The sequence below is a fragment of the Cicer arietinum genome, chromosome 8, assembly GCF_000331145.2.
Source record: "Cicer arietinum cultivar CDC Frontier isolate Library 1 chromosome 8, Cicar.CDCFrontier_v2.0, whole genome shotgun sequence".
Classification (NCBI taxonomy): Eukaryota; Viridiplantae; Streptophyta; class Magnoliopsida; order Fabales; family Fabaceae; genus Cicer; species Cicer arietinum.
This window is the reverse complement of record NC_021167.2, coordinates 27,432,779-27,445,712: the sequence shown is the minus strand read 5'-3', so window position 1 is coordinate 27,445,712 and position 12,934 is coordinate 27,432,779. Positions and strand designations below refer to the sequence as shown.

Below are 12,934 nucleotides of genomic sequence, written 5' to 3'. Positions count from 1 at the left end.
TTTACTAGCAATTGGATTTGTTAACGAGAATCATTGGGTACAGGTAAAATTAATGCTTAATGTTGTTAAATTAATGTTAAAAAATTTATTATTCAGATAAATTAATTTGTAACCTTTTTTTTATTCAGATCAAATTGAAGTCTGATTGTTCTTTGCCACCTACGTCACAAAAATGGAAAGACTTTTGTAGTGACACAGCAAAGAGTTGGGAAGTAGCTTATGCAGCACGTATGAAGCATTGGGAACGCATTGATCCATCATTTATCAGATCATCTTGTATTTCATTAAATGAAGATTAGAATATGTTGTGTATCACTGTTTATGGATTATTATAATATCTTGTTTTATCATTTTCAGTATCTTTTATTATGAATTAACTTAAAATAAATGCGGATTAACATAAAACATAACACAATCACTAAACATATCACATAATCCCAAAATATCTCAAATTACAGTACATAACACATAATACATAACACAAAATATATCAACTTCGAAAGTATGTTTCGAAACTTTCCCAGAACCTTCGAAACTTTCTCAACTTCGAACATTTTCCAGGCATTTCGAAAGTTTCCCTGGCCTTGCATTTCGAAGATTTCAAATTCAAGAAACTTTCGAAAGTTTCTTGTTTCGAAGATTTCAAAATATTCGAGGATTGCATTTCGAAGATTTCAAATTCAAGGAAACTTTCGAAACTTTCTTGTGTTTCGAATCTTCCAAATCTTCGATGGATGCATTTCGAAAGTTTCAAAAAATTGCAAAGTTTCGAAAATGAACTTACTTTTGCGTTTCGAATCTTTCAGATCTTCGAAGGTTGGGTTGAATCTGGATCGGATATTTGAAATTTTTGAATGATTTGGTGAAAAATGTGGGTAAAATTTTTTTTTGGTTTTTATATATGAGATGGAGGGTAAAATAGTCTTTTAATCATGACTGGGAGGGTGCCTGATACAAAACTCAAAATAATACTATCAACATTTTTCAACTGATCTAAAATTTAAAGACTTTATCAATATTTTTATTTCCTTGAATAATAATAATGAAATTCCTTAAATTATAATTAAATGAACCTCCTTAAAAGTTAAATTTTCGTTTAATTTATGCAAGTGATGTATATTTTAATTTATCTATTTGTCTCTGGTCCTAATGCTCTCCTTAAACTTAATTATTATAGGACTAGTTTTGGGAATTCTTCACCATTATGAGATGAGTAGTAAATTAATAATACCCAAAACTGAGACTTTTAGCCATAAGCAATTTACTTTAGGAAAATGGAAATATTGTTATATGTTACGTGTACATTATAAATCATTGGTATTCACGTCTTAACTAATAAATTTATCATATAAGTAATTATGAGTTTTCTGTAAAAAAAAATGTAATTAGCGGTTTTTATTGGGTATAATAGATTTTTAGCCTAGAAATCCTAAATCATTTATGTTTGTCCTAAATTTATGTTGATTTGAACATTGTGACGAATAAACTATATTCTATACGTTTCAACAACAACAAAATTGTATAATAGATAATTTGAGATCATGATAATGTAAAGGAGGATATTTGAATCTTGGTTGTCTTTTATTATTAAACTCTTGTTTATTTTTTCAGTTAAGTAAAATTAACTTTATTACATTATACCCAAAAAAAACCTTTATTACACAATAAATTAAAATACAATCACAAGAGACAATTTTATTTATTACTTTATTATGAGATATAGTTTAGTACATTCGTCAAATTATCATCATCCTACTCATGTTAGTCTTTTATTGTTAGTTGATTTATTGAGGATAACTAGCTCTAAATTGTTAGATGTTTTTTTATAATATAATTGTTGATGTAATTTATTTAATAATTTTATTTGAGGTGTTAAGTCGAAATAAATTAGTATTTGTTAGTATTATTAACATTAAAAAAATTAAAATGAATGATGTGTATATATAAAGATCCGTCTAAACACTCAAAATAAAGTATTCTATTGTTGATCGTAGTTTATTTATTTTTGAGATTTGATGCTCTTTAAAAAAAACATATGAAAAGCTATAAAAAGTACTTATTTTTAGCTTTTATTTGCATAAATAATTATTTTTATACCTTTGGTAACATGTCTTTTGTTTTGTTTTTTTATGAAATACCTTTAGTAACGTGTGTTTCATGCGGTAGTTGTTTTCGTTGATATTTTCGTGTAATTATTGTGAATGTTACTTATATAAAGAAATTTTGAAAATCACCATTAGTCATAGACTCGTTTCCAAGAATTATAACCATTTTTATTTTTAAATAAATCAGAATTTTAATATAAATTTTTCAACTATTTAATGAGGATAATTTTTTATTTAATAATAAAATATTATTATTTTTCAATAAAACTTTATTTTTTTTTATATTACTATTATATTTTATTATTCAACTTGTAGTTTTAAGTCATTTAATATAATAAATATTTTTGTAATTAACATCGTATTTACTTAAATAAAAACAAAATTGTTTGTCAATATTCAATATCAAGTGGCAACAATTATTGTTGAATTACATTCACATTGGCTTCAAGTTTTATTTTTATTTTTTTTTGAATAAGTTTTGAAATATTTTTTAGCTTTTATCTTTTAATATTTGAATGTATGTATATTCATTATTTTTTAATTTTAATTTTTGCTAAACCTAATTAAAATAATGACGCACATGCTTATAATATTATTGCGATTACAAATTTAAATTATATTTTTAAGTAATTTATATTAAAATTTTAAATATTAAATTAAAAACTCAAACAATTTGAGAATGAAATAACTTGGATTTAAACTATAACAGAGTAAAAAAATATTACTATACCAAATTCAATGAATTAAGTTTTTCAAAATAAATTGAAAGTTTTCAAATAATTAAGGAATACAATATAGAACTACCAAAAGAGTCAACTAATTAAGGAAGACAATATAAAATTATCTGAAAAATCAAAAAGTGAATAACCAAATTAACTTAAAGTTTACCAAAATTAATTTGCAACTATTAAACTTTAAGACGAAAATAAGGAAACAATAAATACAATAAAAAGATAATTTTATAAGGAAAAAAACTTTAAAAAGAAAATAAGGAAAAGAAGAAGATAAGAAGATAAGAAAAATTCAGAAATAATACGATAAAAGAAAAATGAAAAGAAAACGAGAAGAAGTAAATAAGATATATTAGAAATAAATTTGGTTGATTATTACAAGAACCCTTAGGATTTTGTTCCATTTAAAACATTACCTTTAACAATACCAAAATGTATTGATTGTTGGAATTATTAACTCAAAAATATTAACAATATATATAAATGAATGAGTTGTTAAAATTTATATTTTTATTTCTTCATCGTAAATTTTTTCTAAATAAAACTCAAATAAAAAGAGTCAAAATTATTATAAATAAATTTATTTTATTTTATTTACATGGCTAGTGCAATTCTCATATTTGCTCATATATATATATATATATATATATATATATATATATATATTTATATAACATACTTTAATAATTTGTAATGAAAGTTCTAATTTGATTTGTGTAGCAATAGATTGTATATTAATTTATAATTATGTACATACATATTAATTTTTGGAAAAATATTATTATAAAATTACATTTATCTCTCTTAAATTATAAAGTTGTGTGATTTAATTATAATAAAATATACGATTTTTTTTATAAAATAGTTATTTTAAAATATAATTAAAAATAGTTTTATTGAAAATGGAAATATTTGCATTGAAAATTTTTGTTGTTGAGAAATTATCAAAAGTAAATGAGGAAATCAAAGATAATAGTATAATAAAAGTTATTTTGTGAAAGTAGTTTAATCCTTATTAACAAAAAAAAATCTCTAAAAATTACATGTATTAACAAACAGAGAGAATATAAAATATGCTAAACAAATTATAATATGCACCACAATTCTTAATAGACAAATATTTAAAAAAAATCAAAACTCAGAAACTTAATTTATTAAAAAATAGTCAAAAGATTATTTATCTAAAATAAAAAAAATAAAAAAATATTTTATATTAAATCAACATCGGCCAAATCTTATTTATTAAAACAACAAAGAAATCATAAACTATTACTCTAAGTCCATATTAAACTATTATTTATAAAAGCTATATATACTATTGACAGTAATCGCGATCTTACTGTGGTCCTTCCTCCAGCTGATTCCCCCTCTCACAACGTGTCACACACAAGCACATCGTACCTGGTCGGTGAGTCAAAATTCCATTTTTTTCACACACCCAGTTTACCAAATCCCTATATGTATCTATCTATTTGATCTTATCCTCACAAACCCATAATTCTCTTTTCGTTTGATCTAAAAAAATCACAACTTTATTCAAAAAGGAACCAACTTTTGATTTGTTTTTGTCATAGATGGCATCAGCTAAGGTTGATTTTGAGGTTGGAAATGATGGAGTTGCTGTTATCACTATGTGTAATCCACCTGTTAATGCTTTGGCTGTTCCAAGTGAGTTTAGTTTCATCAATTCTTCATTTTTTTTTTTTTTTTTGTAAATTCTAATTTACTAGTTTTTCTTTTTTAATATTGTTTGGCCAATTTATGTGAAATTTTTAATTAATTTGTTTTTTGTTTGGTTTGATTAGTTATTAGGGCGTTGAAATATAAATTTGATGAAGCAGCAAGGAGGAATGACGTAAAAGCTATAGTTTTGACTGGTAATTTAGTCAAGTGAGTTTAGTTTCATCAATTCTTCATTTTTTTTTTTTTTTTGTAAATTCTAATTTACTAGTTTTTCTTTTTTAATATTGTTTGGCCAATTTATGTGAAATTTTTAATTAATTTGTTTTTTGTTTGGTTTGATTAGTTATTAGGGCGTTGAAATATAAATTTGATGAAGCAGCAAGGAGGAATGACGTAAAAGCTATAGTTTTGACTGGTAATTTAGTTTGTCTTTGGATTATTGCATATATGTCATGATGATTTTTTATTTATTTCATGTATGTTTGGTTTCTGAGTTGGAATTGGAAAAATCACGACGAAGCACAGTGATTTTACTGAAGATGTAGCTTTTACAAAATCAGGTGGTTCACTGTGATTTTGCCAATTGCACTGTGAAACCAAAGATGGGTTTGTTCAATTATTACAATGGAATGGATCACAGATAATATTTGATTACATTATTAAAGTAAGAAAATTTGCAATTGTTTAGGCAAAGGTGGGAGATTTTCTGGTGGATTTGACATCAGTGTTATGCAGAAAGTTCACCAAACTGGTAAGCTTTAATTTGTATAATTGTGTTTGATAAATACAAAATTTAGTTGAATTATGGTTATAACTTATGAGTGTTACAAATTTGCTGTTTTTTTTCGTGATAGGCGATATCACGCTTGTACCAGATGTATCTGTGGAGTTGGTAGTCAATTCAATCGAAGGTTATAACTATTCTTTTAACTTTCCTTGATGTTGTTTCTGTTAGTATTAATGTGGTAAGTTGTGATGTTATTGATTAAATATTGAATCTTCATGATTATAGATTCGAAGAAGCCTATTGTTGCAGCAGTAGAGGGGCTTGCTCTTGGAGGTGGATTAGAATTGGCCTTGGTTAGTTTTTTGTAATTGAGAAGACATGATTTTGCTTTAACTAAGAATTTTTCGGCAAGTGTTTTCGTTATTGCACGTTTGTCATGTTTAAGGTGCACCAATCTTTAAGTGATGCGTTGGTGCATCATATGTTACAATTGTTAGTAATGCAAAAAAACCTAAGTTTCACAGTAAAAATAGATAAGACCTGAATTTTTTTTTTTATAAAGAGTGACACGTTTTACCTTAAAAACCGATTTTGTAAGGATAAGCTAAGTTTAATGTAAAAAAACTTGTATGGTATCAAAGTCTATCCATTAAGGTCCACCGACCAAATTCTTTGAAAATTGTTTAAAAGGATCGACACCGACACCTCTCACCTTAAAAGGTGATTTTGTAAGGATGAATTAGACCTAATATAAAAAATGTAATAGTTAAATTGGTATAAACTTTTCATTCTTGCAATTTAACACTTTATCATTGTATAGGGGTGCCATGCACGTGTTGCGGCTCCGAAAGCTCAACTTGGCTTGCCAGAGCTGACACTTGGTATTATTCCCGGATTCGGAGGTAATCAACATTTGAATATTCACGTGTTTGATAATTTAGGTTAGGAGTAAGAAATTATTCATGTTTTAGTATCACTTATTGAAATGTTGACAAAAACTTTTTGATTTACAAGGTACTCAGCGTCTTCCAAGGCTTGTTGGTCTACCTAAAGCCCTTGATATGATGCTGGTAAGATTTTGACCTTTCATTTACAATCATTTGAGCTTCTATTTCATTTTCACTGCAGTTGATGTACCAAATGATTATTTAATAACGAGTTGCATAATGTAACAAATAAGAACAAAACAAAGTGGGAAACAGAAGTGGAGAGCTTACTTATGGCCCGTTTGGAATGACTTATTTGAGCTTATCTATTTGCATAAGCATTTCGGAGACTGTTTGGAAGAGCTTATGGAAACAGCTTATGACGGTCTATAAGCTCTTCAAGATAGCTTATGAAAACAACTTATAACTTATATGAAAACAGTTTGACTTTATTTGATCTTTTGTTATAGAAATAGCTTTTACATAAGCACATATATGATAAACGTTTATGTTATTAGCACACAATTAAACTGTTTATCCATACAGAGCCTTAGTTACTTTGTTGATTTTTTTTTTACTCAAGCCCAATTTGTGGAATATATATTTCAGAGGAAAATTAGAAAGCAATCTACTGTGTTTACATAACTAAGTGTCTTTGTAATTTTTTTTTTCCAAAAGATATCATCACATGTAATTTTATGTATTTTCTTTTCACCTTTGTGGTGCAATAAACATATGTTAAATTTGCATTATTTACAGACATCGAAACCAATTACGTCGGAAGAAGGACAGAAACTAGGACTCATCGATGCTATTGTATCTTCTGAGGAGTTACTAAAAGTATCTAGGCAGTGGGCTCTTGAAATTGCAGACAGGCGCAAACCTTGGGTTCGTTCACTACATAGGACAGACAAACTTGGTTCCTTGTCTGAAGCACGTGAGGTGTTGAGCACTGCCAGACAACATGTCAAGAAGACTGCTCCACATTTGCCTCAGCAACAGGCTTGCTTAGATGTGATTGAGCATGGAATAGTCCATGGAGGTTACAGCGGAGTTTTAAGGGTATTGTTAGTTCTTTATGATTGTCTTTGTTCCAAAGAATCTGCATGTTCTTTCTTCCTTCTATTTTAATTCACTCATTTTGTTGAGTACATTGGATTAGATATGAGCTGAATAAATGTCTATACATGGGAGACAGCCTTCACCTTACAAGTCGGCTTTTTAGGGTTGAGTTAGGCCCAACCTGAATTCTAAGATGGTATCCGAGAGTATCAAGAGTCATTGAGCAATCCAATATTAGGCTACTCGATTCACGCTCAAGACGTCTAATCTTGGACGTGAAAGTGTGTGTTGAGACTTAAAAGTCCCATATTGGATTAGATACGGCCTGAAAATTGGTTTTGTAGGGTTGAGTTAGACCCAATCTAAATTTTAAGATTTTTTTGTCATATTGGTTGAGTTTGAGTAGGTACTTCTTTCTTTTTTTTTTTTAGTATGATTAGTAGTATTATAAGTTTCTTACTATCTGTTTAGTGTAACTTATGATCAAATTAATTGCAGGAATCAGAAGTTTTCAAGAAACTAGTCTTGTCTGAAACCGCAAAAGGTTTAATTCACGTCTTCTTTGCTCAGCGCACGATATCAAAGGTACAAGGCTATATATGACCTTCCTTCGCTTGGATACCGGAACTCGAACCAGTACTCTCATTCTTTTGTAGTGAGTACATAAATAGTATATTTAATGTATTCGCCGACTCGCTTTTTCGGCAGGTTCCTGGTGTAACTGATGTTGGACTTAAGCCAAGAAATGTGAGAAAAGCTGCTATTATTGGTGGAGGTCTAATGGGTTCCGGCATTGCTACCGCACTTTTACTTGGCAACATTCGTGTTATTCTCAAGGAAGTCAACTCTGAATATCTTCAGAAGGGATTAAAAACAATTGAAGGTGTATATGTCATTAAAGTAGGAATAATAATTGGATACATGAGACTAATTGATAATTAGTCAATGTTAGTGATAGGTTATTGTCGAGTTGCTGTGAATGACTTGTTATTATGATAAAATTGTTCTTTACTTTCTATCAAATTTTCATTTTTTTTCTCCGGGTTCCTACGTATGACTTTATGCTATACAACTCGTTAAATATATTTTTGTTTTCTTTTGTACGACAGGAAATATCCGCAGTTTAGTGACAAGAGGAAAGTTGAGTAAACAGAAGGGAGATGGAGCTCTCTCATTGCTTAAAGGCGTTTTGGATTACAACGAATTTAAAGATGTGGACTTGGTCATTGAGGTTGGTTTTCTGAATTCTTTTTGTTTATTCACGTAGTATCGAACATCAGAATTTTGATCTTTAAAAGAAGTTGTCAAAGTGTTTTTGGGATACACTTTTTATCTAATTAATGCTCTCTCTTTGCAGGCTGTAATTGAAAAACTCAGTCTTAAACAAGAAATTTTTAGTGATCTTGAGAAGATATGTCCCCCTCACTGCATTTTGGCAACAAACACATCAACTATTGACCTTAACAATATTGGTGAAAAGATCAACGCTCAAGATCGTCTTATTGGTGCTCATTTTTTCAGGTTATTTAACTCACTTCTCTTGGGTTGAGTGGTTTGGTTAATGAAAATCATGGTTAATCACTTCCAAATACCTGGCTAATGAAGTTCAGTAGATGGTTAATGAGCTGCAATACATGATATGTCTATTAACCAAATCTAGCACTTCATTAACCACGTGTGCGAACTACATTAACCTTTTAAAAAGTTGTCGAATTTTGATATTTCAAATTGATGTTTAAATTACATTTTAGTTAAATTTACACGTCTCATGTGCTAAAGATCCTGTTGTAAATAATGTTTTGAAAATGTTGTATGGATGTTTTCTAACTTTGCTTCTTGATGTACAGTCCTGCTCATATTATGCCTCTTTTGGAGATTGTACGGACAAATAAAACTTCTGCACAAGTTATTCTCGATCTTTTGACAGTTGGTAAAATCATAAAAAAGTCTTCTGTTGTGGTTGGCAACTGCACCGGCTTCGCTGTGAATAGAACGTTCTTCCCATATGCACAAAGTGCCCATTTATTGGCCAACTTGGGCGTCGATGTTTTCAGAATCGACAGATTGATAAGCAATTTTGGCCTTCCCATGGGTCCATTCCAGTAATCCTCTTCTCTTACTTATTTTCATGACTAATGTCGATTAAAATATTAAGCCTCTCCCCGCACCCTCAACACAAATACTCAAAATTTAATATTATATGCATATGCCACTGCTCCAATGCCATTGTTTGAAATTTTTAATGCAATTCATTGTTAATAGAAATTTTCTTGTAAATGCACGTTTAAGTCTCAATCAATGTTTTAAAAACTGAACCGACGAAAACATGGTTGAACTGCTCAAATAACCGAACCATAGACAATGTCTTTTGACGGTTCAACTGTCCGGTTCAGTTCAATTTTTAAAACATTGGTCTAAATTTACCTATTTAAGATAAAGAGCTTGCATGAATAAAAAATTAATGGTTTCGTGGCATCCGAGAGACCAAGCAAAACTCTCACACTGTGGTTCGATATAATGAAACAATCTTTCTATGACTGGCAGGCTTCAGGACTTGTCCGGCTACGGGGTTGCAGTAGCAGTTGGAAAAGAATTTTCTAGTGCATTTCCTGATCGCACATTACAAACTCCACTGGTTGACCTTATGATCAAAAGCGGGCGAAATGGTAAAACATTGATCATTAGTACCCTTTAAACAAATTCTGCTTTCTTTGTGCTAGAAGCCTTACGTGTGCAACAAGAAACTAATGGTTTCTTTCCTACCAGGAAAAAATAATGGGAAAGGTTACTACACTTATGAAAAGGGTAGCAAACCAAAACCTGACCTTTCAGTACTTCCAATCATTGAGGAGTCTAGAAGACTTAGCAATCTTATGCCTAGTGGAAAGGTGCTTTTATTTTGCAGTTTCACATTTAGATTCCTATTGATTTTAACATTACATTGAAACTGATTTTGTTGCCTTTTGATCAGTGTTGTCAAATAGCCTATAGCATAGTGAAATTCGAACAAATCACAATTGCTATATAATACTGTAGCGAAGTAGAATTTGAACAAACTGTTATTTTCTGTGATCTGCGATTGACAACATTGTTTGTGATGTGATTGTTAGCGAGTCAAGTAAAACTCATAGCTTGTTGCTTTTGTAGGCTCTCTCGGTCACTGACCAAGAGATTGTGGAGATGATACTCTTTCCGGTAGTGAATGAGGCTTGCCGTGTTTTAGAAGAAGGCGTTGTTATTCGAGCATCTGACCTTGACATTGCATCTGTTCTTGGAATGAGCTTCCCAAGTTATCGGTAGGCCCCGATTCCCTTCTTTTAATGAATGAGGATGATCTTCAAATTAATTTAGAGCGTGAGCGAATAAAAAGAAATAACTAATAAGAAACTCAAATAAAAGCATTGACTATTTTGTGTCTGTTTACCATTTTAAAAATCACTTTTTTAAAAAAACAAATATCTATTAAAAATCTTTTTAAGAGAAGCTATTTAAAACAATTTCTCATTTGAAGCAGTTTTTAGGTTTTTTTTTTCTTTCAAATTTTAACGGATGAAAACTCCTAAGAGTGATTTTTTTTTTAAATGATTTTTTTTGTAACAAACGAGCCCTATGTCCCTTATTGACATGCACTATCAATGTGCTTTTATTCTTTAAATTGTGTCTCATTGCAACCAAATTTTGTGGCAGGGGTGGAATTGTTTTTTGGGCTGATTTGGTTGGAGCTAATCATATATATAACAGCCTACAAAAATGGACACAATTATATGGTAACTTTTATAAACCATCAAGGTATTTGGAAGAAAGAGCAACAAAGGGCATTCCTTTGGTAAGATAAATTTTTTCTTTACTATCTATTCCAATTCCATGCAATTTATGAATGATAGAGATGTTCAATCACAACCATATCTATTTTTTTATCGTAGTCTTACACACACACATATATGAGTTTTATAATGAGAGAGTTAAATCTTGGCCACACAATTATACATGGATGGTTAAGATTAAAAGAAAAAGTAATTTGACTTTTTTAAGTGATCATGTTTCACTTAAATAACTCTTGATCATATATGCTTGTATGGTCAAGAGTTAACCCTCTCACACACACAGACACACACACACACATATATATATATATATAGGAAATATATAAAATGAGATGAATTTTATAATGAGATGAATGAATCTTAGTCATTGATCAAGTCATGAATAGTTCAAATTAAAATAAAATGTCATGTGACTTTTTTATGTGGTCATGTGACGCTGTTAATCAAGATCATCCATATTAAAACTCTTTTCACTTGATACATCCCCTATATATATACACACACGCATTGATTAATGATCGACAAGAGCATGCCTGACGTTTTTTTGTATCGCCTGCAGAGTGCACCGGCTTCATCTAATTCGAGGTCACAAGCGCGTCTATGAGAAGGAAATGATCTTATAAAGTGCTCCTCTCCTCAAGTTGGATGTTCTAGGATAGGAAATTTAGCTCATAATATTTTCTTCCTTCCAAGTTTAAATAATAAATATGATTTCCTTATATTATATTTTCACCCCTACCATCAAAAAACAAAAAGGAAAATAAATGTTTTAAGGGGTTCTTGAGGTTTGTGCTTCTTTTGTTAAGTTTTGAAAATGCATTGAAACTTCAAAGAAGTTACTGTGATTGCTAAAAAGTCCCCTTGTTGAAAACTCTTGTATAAGTATAAATTGGTTCCTTTCAACTTTGGTTTGTGTCTTTATTTTTCCCTTTGGGTAAAAAGATTTTTTTAAAATACAAATTGGTTCCTTTCAACTTTGGTTTGTGTCTTTATTTATTTACATATGTGGGAAAAATCGACGCAAATAAAAAATAAAATAGTAAACTATTATTTTAGTTTCTAACGATGTTATATTGTCTTTGATTCAATAAAAAATTTAAATTTATTATCGAATCACTAAAATATTAGTCAATTTAGTCTCTAATGTTATAATTGTCATAATTTATTTTGATCATAAATTATATATTTCAATAATTTTTATGATACTAAGTTCTATTTTTAAGGGTTATTTAAATAAATTAATGACTAATTTGAATTTTTTACTTTTATGATAAAAAGTTATATTTTTAAAGACTATTTTGATAAATTAATGATTAATTTGAGTTTTTGACTCAGTCGAAAATTAAAAAATAATATTTTATACTTTTAAAGATTAGAATAATAATTTACTTAAAAAAAAAATCAACTGTACTTTGAGAACACATACACAATTCAAAGCAGAGGTTTTATTGTGCTCATATTTTCCCTTCCTCCATTATCTTTCCTTCCACTTTCTTCTAAACCAAACATAGTGACAATGTTAAAGATATAGTACCAAGCTTATGTGTGTTGTTAAGAGCAACTCCAAAACATATAGAAGTATAAGGCAAATTTAAATATCAGGTTTTTTAGAGTTTATAATAATATATTAATAAAATTATAATAAATAAATAAAAATTATTTTAGACACTTTAGAATTAAAAAAGTATTTATTAAATTAATATAATTAATTTTATATAATATTTATTTTTTTATTAATAATTAAAACGATTAATTCAATATTTTGTTGATATAATATTAATTTTACGTAAGATTTTATTATTTTTATATTTGAAAATATTATAATATGATTCCGTGTTAGAAATTTTTTTATCAGGTATAAATTTATCTATTTTTA

At 28.8% G+C, this 12,934-nt stretch overlaps 1 protein-coding gene across 2 annotated transcripts; it reads left to right on the top strand.

Moving 5' to 3' along the window:
- Positions 1–4,274: 4,274 nt before the first annotated feature.
- Positions 4,275–11,961, top strand: LOC101492731 (peroxisomal fatty acid beta-oxidation multifunctional protein AIM1). 2 transcript variants are annotated; one of them, XM_004512927.4, is made up of 18 exons: positions 4,275–4,504; positions 4,642–4,713; positions 5,208–5,270; positions 5,374–5,430; positions 5,532–5,599; positions 6,067–6,148; positions 6,261–6,316; positions 6,932–7,234; positions 7,733–7,819; positions 7,943–8,117; positions 8,344–8,465; positions 8,592–8,755; positions 9,082–9,336; positions 9,779–9,900; positions 10,001–10,122; positions 10,382–10,530; positions 10,922–11,060; positions 11,618–11,961. In XM_004512927.4, the coding sequence occupies exons 1-18, from the start codon at positions 4,411–4,413 to the stop codon at positions 11,660–11,662; spliced, it is 2,175 nt and encodes a 724-aa protein (XP_004512984.1). In that variant the 5' UTR covers positions 4,275–4,410; the 3' UTR covers positions 11,663–11,961. The 2 variants fall into 2 exon arrangements, with proteins under 2 accessions (XP_004512984.1, XP_027193273.1); XM_027337472.2 differs by lacking the exons at positions 4,275–4,504; positions 4,642–4,713 and adding an exon at positions 4,816–4,934.
- The last annotated feature ends 973 nt before the right edge of the window (positions 11,962–12,934 follow it).

What these genes read in the sequence shown, in the direction of transcription:
- LOC101492731 (XM_004512927.4), top strand. Translation starts at nt 4,411, where the DNA reads ATGGCATCAGCTAAGGTTGATTTTGAGGTTGGAAATGATGGAGTTGCT. An exon ending in GTGGATTAGAATTGGCCTTG is followed by an intron (nt 5,600 to 6,066) that starts GTTAGTTTTTTG and finishes ATCATTGTATAG; the next exon opens with GGGTGCCATGCACGTGTTGC. An exon ending in GTTACAGCGGAGTTTTAAGG is followed by an intron (nt 7,235 to 7,732) that starts GTATTGTTAGTT and finishes AATTAATTGCAG; the next exon opens with GAATCAGAAGTTTTCAAGAA.